Raw genomic sequence first — 21,002 nt, forward strand, 5'->3', positions numbered from 1 at the left:
CGAAAAAGGCCGGACGCTGGCCCCAAGGAAGCCCCGCTTTGGCCCGATTACGCCCCGGAAGTGATAGTGGAAACGCGACTGGCCTTGGCTCGCCCTGGCTCGCTCGCTTTAGGCGCGATAGTGGAAACGCGGCTACTGTGTAAATATATATTTTCTCCAATAATTGTGTTTTAAGGACATTGTCCCACTCCCTAGTAAAAGAAAGTGACAAAAAAGTTAGTCACTTTCTTTTCCCCAGCACCAACTAGTTACCAGTGCTAGTGTCTGTGATATTTTCCTTCTCTTTACCTCTAACACAGATGACAAAAGATTTCATGGGGTCTTTAAATTTGGATTAATACACCGTAAAACCAAAGCAATGATGGGACGCTGGGGAAGACGTTTATTTGCTTATATAAAACAATTATTACTTTTATAAGTTTAGTCTGGTTATGAATGTTATAATTAGATAATGTTGCAGGCTTGTGGGAGGAACTATTAAAGAAATCTAAAGAGAAACCTTGACATGTGTCGTTTTCCATAGCTATAGGAGGAGGCAAATAAAACAGAGACAAATAATGTTCACTGTCAGAGTTTGAGATACCAAATCAGACATATTTGAATAACATGAATCTGCTGTTTGAAAATGAAGATGAAAAGGCGTTAATGTACAGGATGTCATATTTCTTTCTATTACAGACAGACTTGTAGAGATTGTTGTAAGGATCAACCATAAAATGCCAGCTACAAGCCTGTATTGGAAAATTAAACTTTCATTATTTTGGCTTTGTTTTAACGTCATCAAAAAATACAAATTTTAATGAAATAAAAGCAAATAAATCAGATATATGTGAAAAGACAAGATGCAGATTCAGTAAGGCACTGAAAATAGTTATATTATAATACGAATGCACAGATAAAATTCTTTAATGTTTGCTAACAGTATGCAACGCTAGCAATTTTTTTTCCCCTGTGCTTGCTTTTACCAGTTTGCATTCAACCGTTTTTGGTACACTGTCTGAAACTCAATGGAACGCATAGACGTAAAACAACAACAAAATATAAATAAATAAACAGACAAACAAGAAAGCATTATAAACTGAGCACTTACATTTTTATTATATTCTTAACATTGAAATTCTCCAGGGGTGAAACATCTGGATTTTCTCCACTCTCATCTTGTAGAACAATTTGCTGAAGAATGCGGTCTAGAAGTTGCCACTGCTGTATGCTGCCTGCATCATGTTTATCTGAAAATGTTTTACAAATGTTATAAATCAGATTTTCCTAATATACGAACTTCCCAAAAAGTTCTGAGACATACTTTTTACAACTATGTTTTAGGATATGCAATTCCCAACCTAGGCTTATTCTGAATATGTACCTCTATATACATTTCTAGAGAGCGCCAAATATGTCCCAGGAGCTACATTATATATATTTTTATATTTTTGTTTTTGCGATTCCACCAGAGGCTGCTGTCTATGCTTTTTGAGATCTAAAATGTCTGCTCTTCTCACGTAAATCCACCAGAGGCTACTGTCGACTGACTGACTGACTAATCGACTGACCCACCATCCTCCCTCCCTAAACCCCAACCGACCTTTTTTTTAAAAGCACAGATTGACCCACCCTCCTCCTTACCTAAACCCAACCAACAGTGTTATCAAAAGCAAATTATTATTGACTTGTTTATTTTTTGCCTTTTGTCTTATCTGTTTTTTAAAACTATTCTTGAATTCGCCGGATTCAAACCCCATCGTCACTGTCAACTCAACGTCAGCACCACATCAAGTCCAGCGACATACACTGTGAGCCACTGGAGAAACTGATAACAGTGGAAAAGCCATCCATATGGAAGTAAGCGGCACTCTGTAGTGTTTGTTTTAAAGCGAAATGCAGCCATACGTACAGTAAATGATTAGTGGGGGGGTGGGAGTATTCACTCGTCCTCACTAATGTCAAGTGCAAACCTACACCCTTGTTTTGACTACGACTCTGGATTGCCCGTATACATCTGTTTGCCCATGTGTTGACCATTGCTTACCTGAACTCTCCAATAAACCGTCACATTCCATGACATAATTGATCTATGCACTTTAACATGTAAAATGGGAATAAAAAGGAACATTCAAAAAGCAAACGAAGTTGATGTAGATGTAGTCAGTGACTTGAAGCTAGTAGATTACAGTGCTAAATTTTAGAATTCAGTATGTATACGTGTCTGAATGGTCATTATTTATTTTGCATTGTTGCAATTATAAATTAAGTACAAAATATATTTAAATTTCGAGTAATGATTTAAAATTGTTAGAAAAATAATTGGGCTTCATTGATAATTATCACTACTTTATTGAATATTATCACTACTTGCATTACATGCATTGCTGCAATTGTAGCTAGTGTAATAATAATTGCATGATTAACGTGATATTAGTGTAAAGTTATGTTGTTGCTGTATGAATTGATGTTTGGTGTAACAAAAGTATGTTGTGTTTTAGGTCAACATCAAAATCTCTGCAGTTGTGCGAGGTCAGAGAACGATATACCCGCAACAACCAAAGGATGATGACAAGATCCAATGATGTTGCTGATGCGAAATGCAGCATGTCCCTGACTGTTTGGGGTGGAGAAATGCTGAATGTTGGGAAATGGTATACACTTGCAAATGTTTCAGTTCAGAAATTTGGTGGCTGTAAATGCTAATCTACTACAGCATAACCTACAATTGCAGTTTGTCCTAATGATTCTATAACAGTAGCAGAGTACTTCTGGCTACATAATTCTTGATCTGCAGAAATGTATATAAGGGCACATTTTCAGAATGAGCCTGTTCATGTACAAATCATGATATATCGATATGATAATTCTTTAGTACTATGGCATATATCAAAGTATTAGTATGAGAGACTATCTCATCAAAATTAGCAGTTTGCTTTGTAAGAATATGAATTAAGCAAAGATCCATTTATTTATTTTTTATCATGGACCATAAGTCCATTAGAACACCAGTGCTTGTTTTACAGAACTGGCAAGAAACGTAACTGTAGAAGAACTGTACGTTCACTAAAATTCCTTTGGCGTCAAGCTAATAGGTACAGTAAATCTAACTGATACTGTAAGGCAGTCATATAATTGATAATTGATAGCATCTACACTTGCATAACAAATAACCTAAGTACTTATTTTACTCATGTTAAATTTCTATGTTTAGATCCCATTAGTGTCACGATCGCCAGCGATCTAACCCTTATAGATCGCTGGAGAACATTCACTTTCACTTGGACTACAATTTTGCCACCATAAAGAACTACAAGTCCCGTCAAGCACCACACAACCACATGGCTGGGAGTTGCTCATGATCTGATTGGATGGACTTTTTATACAGCACACAAACACACAGACTTTGCTGAGTCTTGTTATGCTGTATTGTGTTTACTGTGGTTTTTACTACAGTAAACAAGTGGGTTGAGCCTATTTGGCTTACTCAGAACTCAAATGGCTATGCCTGTCTATGTAATACAGTGGAATACTAGTGTACAACCCATATTAAACAAACATTTTTAAGTGTATTTCTATTAAATTACTACTTATAAATGTAATATTATATATATATATATATATATATATATATATATATATATATATATATATATATATATATATAATTTTTTTAACTTATAAAGAGCTGAGCCCCCTAAAATGAAAATCCTAAAATCGCCCCTGCCTTGGAGACAGATTAGATACACAATTATTGTGGTATTGAATATTTAATACACAAACAATCGCTCCTGTTTAGAGAAAAGTAATGGTCAGTGTGAAACACTACACCAGAGTATGTTTACAACTCCCCTGTGTGAATCTCTTAGTGAACTGAACCCTTAAAATTATAGCTAAAACTTCATTTTGGGATGTATGTAATATATGTTTCAATGCTGAGTGTGTTTTTCCATATTTTTGTGGATTAGCTACAATACTGTACCAGTCCTAATATGTCAAGTGTTTAATCGTCCTGATTTATAGAATACCCAACTTAGTGTTTAAATAAGTCTTTCAATCTCTGAATTGATGATGTATGTCACGTAATTGTATCTCACATGCTAAACGCTATATGATACTTTACTCAAAAGTAAATCAAATTTAGCAAACATGTTTATGGATGGCGATGCAGTGGCGCAGTAGGTAGTGCTGTCGCCTCACAGCAAGAAGGTCGCTGGTTCGAGCCTTGGCTGGGTCAGTTGGGGTTTCTGTGTGGAGTTTGCATGTTCTCCCTGCATTTGCGTGGGTTTCCTTTGGGTGCTCCGGTTTCCCCCACAGTCCAAAGACATGCGGTACAGGTGAATTGGAAAGACTAAATTGTCCGCAGTGTGTATGGGTGTTTCCCAGAGATGGGATGTGGCTGAAATGCTGCGTATAACATGTGCTGGATAAGTTGGCGGTTCATTCCGCTGTGGCGACCTCGGATTAATAAAGGGACTAAGCCGAAAAGAAAATGAATGAATGTTTATGGATGCAAAACAAATGTAGACTCAAACAAAAACTCGTAAAAGTTCCTGGGGGAAGGGAAACGCCTCATTGATTATTGCAGCTCTCAAGGCGATGACCTCACCGGAACCTTAAAAAGCTTTTGATTTAATCTCTAAAGGGCACCTCCACACTCTTACCCATCGCTTGCTTCAGAAAGCCTATTTTTCACCAGACAAACATGCTTCGATTCAACTCTTTAAACTTGGCTTTTCACTAGTAGAACAACCTCGCCTGGAACCACCAAGCTCACCTATAATTCGTAACCAAGACCAAACTCTGACAATTGCAAGCTATTTAATCTATTTAGATATGTCATCAGATGATAATTCAGCTGTGCTTAAAACGGTTATAAAAACGGATGGTTTGTTTTCACATACAGAACGAGTTACTTTAACTCACAGATAAAGCTGCAGGTTGTACTAATCTTAGTAGGATTAATAATTTTTTCCAGGCCAGAAAAATTACTTGATCTTTGAGTTAATATGCAGTTAAATTGTAAGCTCAACAGCCGAACAAATCAGTTTATTGTAATTTTAATTCTGCTACAATTAACGATAAAGTCAACCTAAACATTCATAATTAAATAACTTGTAATTAATAATTATTAATATTTGTAACTATATGGGTTAATTCTCTACAATAAGAATGAATGTTAAGACATGCTCCAAGCACCAACAACATTGTTGTTTGTCAATTTTTGTCACATTCTATGGCAGCTTGAAAACTATCTTAAATTGATAAGACAACCCAACACAATCTCATGGCAATTCGTAACTTTTTGATTTAGTGGCTAATTCGTACGAATTCGTACAATCTAATTCGTACAATTTAGTACGATTTGCTCATCCGCCAATGACGGTTGGGTTTAGAGGTGGGGTTAGGTGCCACGCCTCCTTTTTAAAATCGTACAATTTCATACGACTGAACTAACCACTAAATTAGCCACTAAACTGTCAAAACGTAAAATACTTACGTTTTCTCGTGAGATCAGGCTGGACAACCCAAGAATTTTTCACTCATTATTACTTACATGGCATTTTGAGACAGTGTTGTAAGATAGATAAAAGGTGGGCGTAGGCGTCTGTATGGCTCAGTTTCTTCTTGATCAGTTCAAACATCTGGCCAGCACTCTTAGTATCCACATGCATCTGAACACAAAAAGACAAACATGTTGGAAGTTATGAAAATGGCTAGAAATGTTGCATTCTTGATATACAAGAACATATATAATGTGCTTAATGATTGTATTTTCATACTTTGTTAATGATTTTTTTTTCATTACTAAATTAAGCAGTTATACAAGAGTTGGTGTTTTTGATCATTCACAATGAACACATTAAAAAAAGATTAATAAACTATTTTAATGAACATTTGTACATATTATTGTAGGCAAATAATAATAATAACTCTACGTAAACACTTTTGGGAGCTCATCTAGTGACAACTATTTATGCTTTGTAAATCCCTTATACATGACAGTTAAAGGCTCAATGTTAACAGAAAGAAAATAAATGAGAGAGTCATTAATAAATAGTTAATAGTTAATAGAGCATAAATAGTTCTCACTTTAGAATACAATAATTCAGGAATGCAGCATTTGTGGGTGTATTTAAAAATTCTCCACTGATGATGACACTTAATGTACAGTTAGTACTTATAACTAGGCCCACACGGAATCTGCGCGCGTAGATTTCCTCAGATTTTAAGCCCATCATTGATACTGTTTATTTATTTGGGTAAATGTGTGTACATTTATATTTATCCAGTTTTTAAATTAATTTCACTAATATTATTGACTATTATAAAAGTGTTCATTTGATTTATTTACAAATCAGTTTGTACAGTAATATTTTCTGTCTTTTAGTAGAGATATTATATGAGAGACTTGCTTTGTTTACCAAATGAATTGAATCGGTAAGACTTTCTAATTACTACACACTATAAACCATTCATTAGGTATTAGCAAATAGGGGAATCTGTTAAGCATTAACCCTACATTAATAAACGTTAGTAAGCAGTTTATAAATACAGCTGTATTTTTGACTTATAACCACATTTATAATGTGCTTAATAATTGTACTTTCATAATTTGTTAATGATTTTTTTTCAATACTAAATTAAGTATCGCATTATTTACAAACTAGAGGTTTAAGCATTGTTGGTGGTTTTTTAAGATCATTCAGAATGAGTTAGTAAATGATTAATAAACTATTCAGATTAACATTTATAATTCCTATTATTCAGGCATATACTAATCGTTAATTTGTATGTTAATAAATGCTTTAGTAACTCAACTTCATGCAGTTTTATGACCTAAAGTGAGGACTGTTTATGCTTCATAAATCCCTAATAAATGACAATTAAAGGCTCAGTTAAATTCTAAACAGGAAAAAAGAAAATAAACGACTTTATTAATTTCTATTCATCAGAAGATACACAAATGAAACTGTATTAAATAAAAATAAATCTCTGCAACCTTATCTAAAATAAAATTACTGTACAGTTTAAACATCGCATCCTATTATATTGTTAAATTAATATATTGATTAATATATTTTATATCATTTTGACACTCCTGTTATTCAGCAATGTTTAAACTTTACAGTCATTTTTGTTTTAGATAAAACTGCAAAGATGTATTGTTCATTTGATATTGAGCCTTTAATTGTCATTTATTAGGGATTTACAAAGCATAAATAGTCCTCACTTTAGATTAGGTCACAAAACTGCATGAAATTGAGTTAATAAAGCATTTATTAACATGCAAATTAACTATTAGTAAATGCCTGAATAATAAGATATGTAAATGTTAATTTTAATAGTTTATTAATCAGTTGCTAACTTATTCTAAATGATCTTAAACACCTCCAACTACTCTTAAATACAAATGGTTTGTAAATAATGCGATACTTAATTTAGTAATGAAAAATAAATCATTAACAAATTATGAAAGTACACTGAAAAAAGTGTTGCATGCAAAACTGTTGCAAACTATTTATTTGTGTTGAATTTAAACAAACAAATTAAATTGAGCAACGTTCAACTTAATTTGTTTGTTTAAATTCAGCCTAAATAAAAATTGTTTATAACCACTTAATGTAAAAAGTTGAGTCAATCCAAGGAATCATCTTTGAATAATTTTTTTCAGTGTACAATTATTAAGCACATTATAAATGTGGTTATAAGTCAAAAATACAGCATTTGTAGCTGCAGTTATAAACTGCTCACTAACGTTTATTAATGTAGCGTTAATGCTTAACAGATAAGGATTTCACTAGATGCTAATGCTTAATAGATGATTCATAGCGTGTAGTTATTATAGAGTGTTACCATTGGATCTAATTGGATTTGCATTGTAAACATTAAATAAAAGTGAAAAGGGTATTCTTATATATTAATATAATATTTTGGTTATGATTCTCGCTAAATTATTCCGCATAAATCTGCAGATTTTTAACAAGATTCTCTGCAGAAATAGCAAAAAATGCTGGCAGATTCTGTCAGGCCCTACTTATAACTGATGAACTATTTGCAAATGCTTGTAAATGATTCATAGTGTGCAGTTATTAAAGTGTTACCAAACACCGTTACTTAAAAGACATGATCTCACAGAGTCAAATCGCTTGGCGAGTTCTATCTCATCCTCATTTCGAACCATCTCAAAGAAGTCCAAATGTCTGAAACACAATCAGACGACCATTCTATTAGCAAAAGTAGGTTCATGCATATATTGATTGAAAGCTGATAAATGAGACCCGTTTTACCGTGTTCTATTTACCTTACCTGTCAAGTGTAGCATTGTCATGTGCTCTCAGTTTCTCGATGACTGGTTGAATTCCTAACATCAGAAACTCATACCTAAGATGAAGGCGAAACTCTATACTGTCCTTTAATACAAACAGAGAGAATCATGTGAACGTTAATAGCCATACGGTAATAACAATAATAAAAAAGTGAAGTTCACATTTGAACATTATGCATCATGTAACGTGTTCTGTATCAGCTGACCTCTCCAACGCCAGCATTCAACATAGCATTGATGAATGACATGATGGCTGTCTTCAGATTTACTTCATCCCTGTAGTGTCCTGTGCTTCTGTCCAGGCCGTTCAAAAGAGACTGAGTGACAAATAAAAAACACAAATAAATAAATAAATAGAAAAATTAATAAGATTTGATAGAATTTAAATGTACAGTGCATCCATCTGTACATAAGTATTCACAGCCTTTGCCGTGAAGCTCTAAATAGAGCTCAGGTACATTCTGTTTCCACTGATCATTCTTGAGATGTTTCAGCAGCTTAATTGGAGTCCACCTGTAGTAAATTCAGTTGATTGGACATGATTTGAAAAGGCATACACCTGTCTATATAAGGTCCCAGGGTTGACAGTGCATGTCAAAGAACAAACCAAGCATGAGGACAAAGGAACTGTTTGTAGGCCTCCAAGACAGGATTGTCTCGAGGCACAAGGCTGGGGAAGGTTACAGAAAAATTTCTGTTGCTCTGAAAGTTCCAATGAGCACTGTGTCCTCCATTATCCGTAAGTGGAAGATGTTTGGAACCACCAGGACCAAATTAAGGCCCAATCCCAATTTTATTTTTGTATATATATTTGTATATATATATATATATAATAGTCTGTGTACATATACCCCATTGACCATATAAAAATATAGTTTCTCTAAAGGATTATCTTCTGATTTGCTTTTCATCTGTTACAAACATTACATTTAAAAGCAACAATACCTGAAAGCGAGTCCTCTCCGCAGCATACTTCTGATAGTGTGCCATTGCCTGTAGCACTTTCTTATGCCCATCTGGCACCAAGCAAACAGCACCAAGGATCTCCAACACAGCCACTTTGGTCTTGATGTTGTCTTGGTGGAGGCTCTGGGAGATAGTGTTGATGCTCTGAGGGTGGGCCAGTACATGAGCTCGGCCTTGAGAGTTATTCATCAAGGCTTTGATGCAGCCAATAATAGAGGTATGTATACGGCTTTCTGAAGTTTCGTAGTCCATGCTCCTTAGGAATGTCAAAAGACACGTCAAGCCATCCAACTCAATGAAGCGTGTTACAAACCTAAAGCAAAAGTCACATTGGGTTTTTAGGAGCTTGTTTTTATTTTAAAATGTGGAGAATGCTAGGAAACAAAACTATCATTAGTACTCTGTCAAAATAATAAATAAATACAAACTTTAAAATAATACAATTTATATTTTTTAATACCTAAAAATAGTAAACTAAGCAAAACAAAGCATAAAAAATTGTTTACACAGGAGCTAGAAAATATAGACTCATGATCTAACCAAATATGCTACTGACAACTGACCTGTAGGTTTTTCTGTTGAAAAAAATCCCATTTACTCAAATGGATAAAATCAGCCTGTTAATATCCCACATAGAGTATCTCTGTGTCTACTAGAACTCCAATGAAACACTAGTTTCCTGTACAGATGTGGCTCATCTGGAATGGCTCAGTGATTTTTGAGTGGCCTTTTGTATTATTTAACCTCTGAGAGAGATGTACACATGAGGTCATAGCTGGCTTGAAATCATCTGGATTAACTGTATTTGTCCATTATCCAGTTTACACATTAAATCTATGTTCATGGACCTGTCATACTCATACTTTATACACCATCTTTACTATAGTTCAGGTTATGGTATGTCAGTCATTTTAGGAGCTGGCAGACTGGCGGCGGCCATATTGTAAGTTGCATACAGGTGGTGGGCATGTTAGAAACTGGCGTATTGGTGAACACCAATGATAAAAAAGGACCCGCTCATAAACAGAACAACATCCAATTCCTGTTAAAACAACCCTCGAGAACCTTAGTGGACCAGTGTGGATTTGATACAACGACACTGCTCTAGGGCATGTCAAAATTACCGGCAGAGCCAGCCTCTATGTTACACCAGCAATTTAATCCTTGCAGATCACTGGTAAAAACAAAGATCGCTAAAGAACTACTAATCCGCAGTCACATGGACTACAGTTCCAGTCATGCACCACACATACACACCTGTTCCGGATCACGATTGATTACACTCACACCTCTGGGAGCTGCTCAAAGACTGATTACAATGACTATTTAAACAGCACACACACACACATGCATCAGTGTTGAAAAGAAGGAAGACGTCATCATTACAAGATTAAGGATTGGCCATACAACATTAAAGTACCGCCTGTATAAAATAGGTAAGCATGAATCAGGGAAGTGTGATAATTGCGGAAAATTGGAAACAGTGAAGCATATCATTTAAGAATGTCCTGCTTATGAACGAGAGAGGTTTCAGTTAATCCAAGATTTAGGGCAGATGGAAGTTGAGATAATTTCTCTTAATATTAGGTGCGTTCGACTTCATGCAGCGCTGTGCAGACTGATCGAAATCTGTCTTGAAGCGGTGCACGCTGGTTAGAAATTTTGTCTGGATTGAGGCTGCACCGACGCCACATGACTGTCACATGTGGCATTAAAGTACCGCGACAGCACTCCGAGATCAGACAACTGACTCAGCCCATGCAACATTTGAAGAGCGACTGCACCGATATTACATGATTGGCCAAGTTCACCGCATGACAACAACCATGAGTGCTTCGGGTTTATTATTGGACAGATTCCGATTCACAAACTCACTTTTCACTTGGATTGTTTGTTTATTTTCAACCTTTTTTATACAGACTATTTACTACATTCAGCTCCAAGAATGATTTAAATGATATATTTTCGTAAATAACCTAAATGTTAATTAAAATAAGTCTTACAGACTTGAAATGAAATAATTATTATCATTGATCCTGACACCCTAAAAGTTTCTTAACAAATTAAGTTAAAGAACTTTTTTATTTAATAATTATAAGATGATTCTTAGGATTATTAAAAATATATATTTTATTTTTTATTTCCTGTCTAGTCGTTTATACCTGGTCTTTCTGGGAAACTTCTACTTAAAGTGTAGCTCACTTATTTTAAAAATGTCCTTTTGTTCAATCTTTTTGAATTAAAGTGCTTTTCTGAAAATGCTTTCATTATCTAAAATAATCTTAATTATTGTTTAAGACTTAATCAAAATACAATGCTTTGGGTTTTACATTAATATAAATTGGAAAGTTTTATATCTATAAATGTAAATAAATGTAAACCCCTTTTTAGCATATTCAAACAAGAAGTATTAGCCTAGAGTGATGTTTAAACTCCTAGAATTTGTGCTTATTGCTTTGTATTTTATAGGCCTGTTCATTTTTTTGTATATATTACCTTCTCGTTTCCCCTTATTTCTCTCATGCGTTTGTAATATATTTAATTCATAATTCCCTTATTGTTTAAAAATGAACTATAGTTGGTAGAGACTGTGTTCTGATTTATTTGTAAATCTTTTGTTGTTATAAATAAATAAATAAATGATGATGATGCCATGTGATTGGTCATCATGACTGCCACAACTTTGAACCCGAAGTGTGTGGCTGTCCGGCTTGACGGCTCCATTTTCAACTCCGCCCCCGGCTGCGCTCGGCTATTCTCGTTGATCACCAGCTGCTGCAGTGCTTCATGTCGAACGCACCTATTATTTTGAGGGTGACGTTACAAGCTTAGATTTGGTTGGCCAATCAGAGGAAAAAGGGTGTTTCAGCACCGCCTATATGTGTGTAATGTATTTTAAAGTCCTTTTGGATTTTTGTTTCCTACCCTAAACCAAAAACCGAAAATCGAGCCAAAATCTCGTTTTATAGTTTTTTTATGAGCAAACCCCCCACAACCCCCCCAACACCCCCCACCCCCATTAAATGCCTGTTTTCTTAGTTTTCCTTTTTTTTTTTTTTTTTTGTTCAAATCTTTTTATTAACATTTTGGTCAGTAAAACATCAATTTCAAAAGTATTTGAAAAACAGAGACAAATTATCTTTGCTCCAACAGAGCCCCCCACCCCGCTGCACCTTTTCTGTACAATATGTTATGCCTATTTTAAATCTGTTTTACATCATGTCATGATATATTCATGCATACATACAAGTAGATAAAAGTTACATTATATGTTCACTCATCTATTGTACATATATACACATGCATCGAGTCACAATAGGCTTCGCAAATGTAAACTAAAGAAATAAAATAAATTGAATATAAAATAAGATGATGGGAAGGAAAAAAAAATGTGAGAAACAAATAAATAAAGGTCAAACTGAAAATATTAAGTTTGGATCCATTTGTTTTATATATGTCAGCACTGGCTGCCAAATAAGATAAAATTTTTGACTGCAACCTCTGGTGGAGTACCGAATCTTCTCCATTGTAAGATGGTACATAAGGTCCCTAATATATTGATTAAAAGTTGGAGGAAATTTGTCCTTCCATTTAAGTAGAATAAGACGTCTAGCAATTAATGTTGAAAAAGAAATCATATTTTTGGTATTATTGTCTAAACTGGGATCTGTGATTAAACCAAATATTCCTATAATAGGGCAAGGGTCAATTGTTACATGCAAAACATTTGAAAAAAAACTAAATAATAATTGCCAGAACTTGGTAATTTTAGAACATGACCAAAACATATGTGTGTGATTAGCTATCTCTACGTCACATCTACTACATAAGGGATTTATAGTTGGTGAAAATTTAGCTAATTTTGCTTTTGTCCAATGAAGGCGATGGACCACTTTAAACTGAATAATTGTATGTCGCAAACAAATTGAAGTTGAGTGAATCTTATTTATAATATCTTGCCAAATTTCCTCTGAGAGAATCAACTCAAGTTCATTTTCCCATTGTTGTTTCGACTTTGTTACTGAAGTTAGATTTTGTGAGGAGATAAAAGAGTAAATTACACCTATATTACCTTTAAGAACTGGGTTGGTTTTTAAAATGGTGTCGAGTAATGTTTCTGTAGGTAAAGTTGGAAAGTCTACTGTATTAGAAATCATAAAACTGCGGATCTGTAAATATCTAAAGAAATGTGTTTTAGGGATATTGTATTTTGTTCTTATTTGGTCGAAGGACATGAAATTGGAATTGCTATATAAATCGTTCAGTGTGGTGAGTCCTTTTTCTATCCAGCAGTTAAAAGTAGCATCTGCAATTGAAGGAGTAAACATATGATTTCTCATAATAGGGGCCTGCATTGAGAGATCTGTAAATGATAATGCTCGTCTAAATTGGTGCCATATTTTAAAAGATGTTTTAACAATTGGATTCGGAGAGTATCTAGATATTGGGTCAGGAAGAGGAGTCTTAGAACAAAGTAAAGAAGATAATGTAAATTTACAAGAAGCCTTTTCTAGTTGTAACCATGTGGGATTATCAGATGGGTTAATCCAATACAGCATAAATTTAATGTTAGAAGCCCAATAATAATGTTGAAAATTTGGGAGAGATAACCCACCAAAAGAGCGATGTCTTTGCAATAAATTTTTACGCATGCGAGGTATTTTCCTATTCCAGATAAAATCAGATATAAGGGAGTCTATGTTGGTAAAGAAAGACTTAGTTAAAAAAATTGGAAGACATTGAAATAAAAATAGCAGTCTAGGCAGTATATTCATCTTAACAGTGTTAATTCTACCTCCCAAAGATAAAGAAAGCAGGTTCCAACGATCAAGATCTTGTTTTAAGTTTTGCAAAAGTGGGCTAAAGTTAGCATTATAAAGTTTATGATGTTTATGAGTAATCCAGACACCCAAATATTTAATTTTCTCAGTACTTATTTTAAAAGCAAATGAGTTAGATAATGTTGTGTAAGATGTACAATTCACCGGCATAAGTTCACTTTTCTTAATATTAATTTTATAACCCGAAATTTTCCCGAATTCATTTAAAAGTTCCATCAGTGCTGGCAAGCTTGTAAGTGGATGAGATAAGTATACTAGCATATCGTCTGCATACAGAGACACTTTGTGTTCAATATTCCCTTTGTATATTCCTTTAATTAGAGTATTCTCTCGTATAGCCACGGCTAGTGGTTCGATTACCAACGCAAATAAAAGAGGAGATAATGGGCATCCCTGTCTCGTACCACGTTGCAAAGAAAAAAAAGAAGATAGATTATTATTTGTTCGCACTGCCGCCACCGGTGAGCTATAAATTATTTTAATCCAATGAATAAATTTTGAACCAAACCCAAATTTTTCCAAAACATAAAAAAGAAAATCCCACTCCACCCTGTCAAACGCTTTCTCAGCATCAAGCGATAGTAGTACCTCAGAAGTATTAGACGGAGTGGGATCATAGAGAATATTTAAAAGTCTACGTATATTAAAAAACAGTTGCCGGTTTTTAATAAATCCAGTTTGATCCCTCGATATTACAGAAGGCAGAACATTTTCCAGCCTACGAGCTAACATTTTGGCCAGGATTTTGCTGTCTACATTGAGAAGAGAGATGGGACGATAAGAGCCACAATCGAGAGGGTCTTTATTTTCCTTGAGAATAAGCGATATGACTGCTTGTTGCATAGTTGGAGGCAAAGTGCCAGAATGAAAGGATTCCCCAAAAACATTTGACAGCAGTGGAGCCAAGTCATTCCTAAATTTTTTATAGAACTCGCTCGGAAACCCATCAGGTCCAGGTGACTTAGAGTTTTGCATTGACAATATTGAGGCATTTATTTCTTGAACTGAAAAAGGGGCCTCAAGTTCGGCTGCAGTCTCTTTATCAATTAAAGGAATAGTTATTTTATCAAAGAAAGATGAAAGCAAATTTGGGTCCTTAGGAGATTCTGATGTGTATAGTTCTGAGTAGAACTCATAAAAACATTGATTAATCTGCTGATGCTCTGTATGTTTTTGGCCTAATTTATCTTTTATTTGAGTAATAGTGCGATCTGCTGCTTTTTGTCTCAACTGATGAGCTAAAATTCTACCTGTCTTCTCACTATGTTCGTATATTCTATAACGAGTTTTATTTAATAAATTCTCAACATGTTTGGTGTTTAGAAGATTATATTCAGTTTGAAGTGATAATCTTTGTTTATTTAGGGTGGGTGATGGTGTAAGGGCTAGTGTAGCATCTAGTTTAATTATAGCATTGGTTAATTCCTCAAGCCTGTCTCTTTGTTTTTTTCTAATATAGGAACTATAGGATATTATCTCTCCTCTTAGATATGCTTTCATAGCTTCCCATATTACTGAGAAAGATGTTTCTGGTGTTTGATTAAGTTCGAGAAATATTTTAATCTTAGAAGATATCAAGTTAGTAAATGTTTCGTCTGAAAGCAGTAACGTATTTAAACGCCAGGGACAATAATTGTTAAGTGTGTCTGGAATGCATAGCGTCATTAATAAAGGGGCATGGTCAGAAATAACAATAGCACAATACTCGCAATAACTAATCAGAGGTATAAGATTGTTGTCTAGAAAAAAGTAGTCTATGCGGGAGTATGTCTGATGAACAGATGAGAAAAAAGAATAGCTTCTAGACACAGGATTTCGAAATCGCCAAATATCTGATATCCCATATGTGTCTATAAATGTTTTAATGGCCTCCGCTGACTTTGACGAGGGAGTAGTTTTAACAGAACTACGATCTAAGGATGACATTACACAATTCATATCTCCTCCTAATATCAAAGAGTGTGTGTCCAAATTTGCTAGTTTAGAGAAGGTATTTGTGAAGAAAACACTGTCGTCATAATTTGGTGCATACACATTAGCTAAGATGACTGAGATATTATAAAGTCTGCCAACTACAATAATGAAGCGACCTGCAGGGTCTGCTTCTACCATCGAGGCCTCAAATGGGACATTTTTTTCAATAAGGATTGCTGTTCCCCTAGATTTAGAATTAAAATTAGAGTGATATAATTGACCCACCCAATCACATTTCAACCTAAAATGATCTATTTTACGCAAATGCGTTTCCTGAAGAAACGCAATCCCTACTTTATGTTGTTTTAAATGCAAAAGTACACTTTTTCGCTTAACAGGGTGATTTAAGGACTTAACATTCCAGCTAATAATATTAATGTTGCAGCCTGCTGACCTATTCATTTTATTAATCATTTGAAAAATGTAGCAGTAATCCCTCCTCCCACCTAATAAAGAAAAAACGCATCAAGTGATTTATAAAATGTAAAACTGGTGCAGTTAAACCCACCCTCACGTCACTCGAATGAACAGAGTGACTCCCAACCCCATTGATAAAGTTTCCACACATTTAAGTGTTTGTTTTGGAGAAATCACAGTGTAGCAGGCGCTCCTAAACCAAACATGAACATAGAGCCTATAACCTTATTTCACTATATTTAACTTAAAGTGGTCTTTATACACAACAAAATAATAAACAACTAAAAGGGAGATGACATTTAAAAGATTTAAAGAAAGGAGTGAAAGGGTTGCTTTCCTCGACATTGTTGCGTCTTCAAATTCTAAAGTTGTCATCTACTCACCATTTATAGAAAAAAGATTAAATGAAGTTGAAATAGAAAGTAAATAATAAATGTCTTTTTGAAGGACGTTGAATATCTGTCGTGCAAATTCAGTGTCTGTTATATACAGTAGCATCACCCGTCAGATGCATACTAGTATCTATTGTCTAATGTTCAACATTGTCCAAGACGATATTTCTCTTCACAAATGTCATGGCTTCTACTGGGTCACAGAAATCCTTCTCGTTGCCATTGTAAGTGATCCTGAGTTTCGCTGGATGGAGAATACCATAGCGCACTCCGTCTCGTCCTCGAAGCAACTTCTTGACATCATTAAACGCTGATCGTGCGCGAGCCACGCTCGGAGGGTAGTCAGGAAATATGAGGATTGTAGATCCTTTAAATCTGAGGGGTCCCGTCTCTCTAGCTCTGCGGAGAATCTCCACACAGTCCCTGTAGTAGTGTAATTTGGCCACAATTACCCGAGGTTTGCCACCAGGCTGTTTTGGCTGGAGGCCACGGTGCGAGCGATCCACAAGTATCTCTCTGTTAATTTCTAGGACCTCCTTTAACAATTTAGAGACTGAATCTGGAGAGCTGGAGCCTGGTCCTTCCGCCACGTTCAGTATACGTATGTTCGACCTCCTCATCCTACCCTCCATATCTGTGCATTTTTCCTGCAACGCCGAGACAGCCGTTTCAAGTTTGCTCACTGACCTTTGTAATGAAGTCACATCATCCGAACATGTAGACAGCCCATTTTCCATTTCAGTTACCGTCTTTTTCATAGTTTCAAGGTCCGATCGCAGTAGGGTAATGTTGCCGACAACTTCAGTTTTGACAGCCAGTAGTTCCGATCTCATGTTGTTAAATTCGTCAGAAAGAACAGCTTTCAGTTCGACCCTAAGCAGCGTGGGGATGTCAGTTTTCAAGAGCGACAGGATTTCAGCTTTTGTATCCGCCATCTCAGTTAGCTTCTCTGGCGATTTCTGATCAGTACACGAGGCGCCAGGCCTACTCGCAATAGTCTTTCCGGTGAAGGTATATTGTCGCAGACTTTTCGCCATTTACGTATCACCGTAACCAAAACAGAAAGAAAAGTTGTGTAATCAAAGTATTAAATGATGTTTTAACGCGGATTTCAAATAAAAGAGGCTCAAAATACAGTTAAGTTAATCAAATTTAGCGGAGCTCACCCAAAACACAACCTATTCCATACCTGCTCACTCGTTTTCCTTTTTTTGTTTGAAAACGGATATGGAATGCACAGAAGACATCCTGATTCTTTAAGGTATTCGACTTTTTTTTTAATTTTTTTTTTATGATTATATGAGAGAATGGTGTAGCTTCCCACATGGCAAATTATCTCTGGCCCAACTCTGGCCCACACAACCAGCTTTTGCTTGGCCCACATGCCGGTACATGACTGTACCTTCCAGACAAGGGCCAAACATGGACTATATCTGGGCTGAGTTTCAGCCAAGTTAATAACCCATAACTGGGCCAGATATGTTGGTGTGTCACGACTGCAATGCAATTGATAAACTCATGAATCATTGCCCTTTAGGTGCGCTATGGGCATGAACATGTTTTATGCTATTCTTGTTACAAATAGTGCACAGTGGTAACAATATGTCTGTTTTTGCAGTTATCTTGCCACTGTTGATTCATTCACATCAATTAGCTACAGCTGCCGGGTGGGTGTCAGCACAGTGGCACACATTGTTGAAGCAGTGTCCCAGGGTATATGGGAGTGCCTGATGTATGACCATATGCCAGTGGAATCAAAGTAGGTCTGGAGCAGTATTGCTGCAGATTTTCTGGACAGAAGGAACTTCCCAAACTGTGTGGGTTCCATTGATGGCAAACATTTTGCCATACAGGGCCCTCCATGTTTCGTAAGAGGTACATTTTCTCTTGTGCTCCTTGCACAGTTGTGGATGCCAGCTATCTGTTTCGTATTATAGATGTTGCTGGATATGGCATCAAGGAATAAAATATTAACTGTTTATATTTCAGTGCTATTTAAGTGATAAAGTTTAAGCTTGGTGAACTCTGACCTGCGAAATCGCATCACGTGACTGCATGAGACCAATCGAAGATCAAAACATGACCTCTCTGGACAGAAAATGTAAAAAATGTCAATCATATGTATGTCAAAATATGTAAAAAACCAATCACTTGCTTTCTTAATGTCTAATCATCTTGTTTAATCCCCCCTCCCTTTGCGCAGCACCGTACAACAAAATTTAGCATGCTAAAACTCTAGTGTGAACGCAGTATTAGTGATATGGGCACTCCAGCTGATAATAAAACCAACCTAGAAACAAAACTATCATTACCCTATATTTTCCCTTTCACGTTCTATTAAACGACTTACATTATTATGCAATTGGAAAGGTATGTGTATTCTGAAGCCTAATATGTGTATATGAGATTGAGAAGATTTTAGATAATCTAAATAAATAGTAAAAGAGGAGGCAGAAGATGTTTCTATCCTGAAACCCTATATCTTCCAAAGAATAGGAAAAACAAATACATTCCTTAAAATCAATATGAACATACATTCCAGTGACCTAAACTGAACCACAGCATGTTTGTCTGCTCCAAGTGAGAGAGCATCATGTTTTCCATGTCAAGTTAAATATGCAATCACCCCGTTTAAGTCGGACAGAGGGCTACCACAGTAACACAGATGTTTAGTAAACATGGCTTAGAATGCTGGATGAAATTACCACTCTCCATCATGGGCAGAATCCAAGTACTTTACAAAAACTATATATGCTTCTATTAATTTAATTGTATGAAATATACTTTATATAGTAATGTAGAAGTATATTTGAAGTATACTTCACTTATGAACATAAATGTACTAGTAGTAGACTTGTAAGCAGTGGTGAACTTAGTGATTTGGGGGCCCTAAGCAATTCCAGGTATGATGCCCTAGCATTTTTGAAAAATAAACTGCATGTATATTTTATATATCTTAACCTCTTAAGGTGTTTTTTTACATACATTTTTTATTTCTCTTTGCTATTTGGGCTTATCGGAACCTAATTAGAATAAAACCTAAGTATCATCTTTTGATATGATGTACTTTTAGAGAAAAATGATGTCCATATATGTGGACTCGTGCTCCGAATTTACATAAAACACTTTTCCCTGGCTGTTTTTAATGCATATATAACATAGATTTTTTTTTTAAACTTGCTTTGACTATCAGAGAGTAAAAACAACATTTTTTTCCATTTTGGACAGTTAAAAATAGGGTTTGGGACATTTCATATGCTGCAAAACAGTTGCAGGATGACACTGTGTGTCTGTAACAAAATATAAAACATTCAAAGTATTTTAAAGTTTCTCATGCATTTGGTTTTAAACTTACTGCCTATTAAACTTGATCGCTTGTGTTATTATTTCTGACCAAATCCATTCAGTAAAATAGCTTTAGTAATTACATTTATTTAATATTTAATTAATGCAAAACATGTCTTTTTAAAAGAATAATATAAATATATAGATTAGAGTTGATTTAAAATTTGACCAAAACTAGACTAAAATAAGATGATTCAGATGACTAAAATCTGACGACAATTTAGTTTTGACTATGAATAAATCTAAATTTAGATGCTCCACATCCTGTGATCTGCTGAAAATGCATGGAAAATCATTTGAAAACAGCATAAACCCAGCAGAGCAATGTCTTAGGAGTCATAAAATAATCTGTGTTAAGTTACATTCAGTTGGCAATTCTCCATTCCACGAGAACTATTTATTTAGAGCATTATCATTCTTTAGATAATCACAAGACTCAAAGAGCTTTTCTTACCTCATTGGTTGAGTGCGGAGGGCTGTTTTAAGATCCTCAACCACCTTGTTTCTCATCTCTATTTCTGCTTCATCAAAGGCAAAAAGTGTCTGCATCTGAAATACAAGATACAAAGCACAAACATTTTCTTACCCCGCCACCATTTAAAGCAACCCAGGCTCATTCTGAGAACGTAGTCCCGGGGACGTTTCTGGTGACCGCGAAATACGTCCCGGGAGGTACGTATTTTTGCAGTTTTTGCTTTCGCGAGTCCGCGAGAGGCCGCTGTGCGAGCTTTTTCCCGCGCCGTTCTCGCGTAAACCCGC

At 35.3% G+C, this 21,002-nt stretch overlaps 1 protein-coding gene across 1 annotated transcript in view; it reads right to left on the reverse strand.

Moving 5' to 3' along the window:
• The window catches only part of daam2 (dishevelled associated activator of morphogenesis 2), a 79,370-nt gene that overhangs the window by 24,956 nt on the left and 33,412 nt on the right, over positions 1-21,002 (reverse strand). The window contains exons 5-11 of the mRNA XM_056476466.1: positions 20,698-20,792; positions 9,254-9,587; positions 8,515-8,625; positions 8,290-8,393; positions 8,117-8,183; positions 5,537-5,654; positions 1,091-1,229 (exon numbers count right to left, since the gene is read on the reverse strand). Of these exons, the coding sequence (XP_056332441.1) occupies positions 1,091-1,229; positions 5,537-5,654; positions 8,117-8,183; positions 8,290-8,393; positions 8,515-8,625; positions 9,254-9,587; positions 20,698-20,792 (968 nt within the window). The remainder of the gene's footprint in view (positions 1-1,090; positions 1,230-5,536; positions 5,655-8,116; positions 8,184-8,289; positions 8,394-8,514; positions 8,626-9,253; positions 9,588-20,697; positions 20,793-21,002) is intronic.

This window comes from Danio aesculapii, chromosome 17, assembly GCF_903798145.1.
Source record: "Danio aesculapii chromosome 17, fDanAes4.1, whole genome shotgun sequence".
Lineage (NCBI taxonomy): Eukaryota > Metazoa > Chordata > Actinopteri > Cypriniformes > Danionidae > Danio > Danio aesculapii.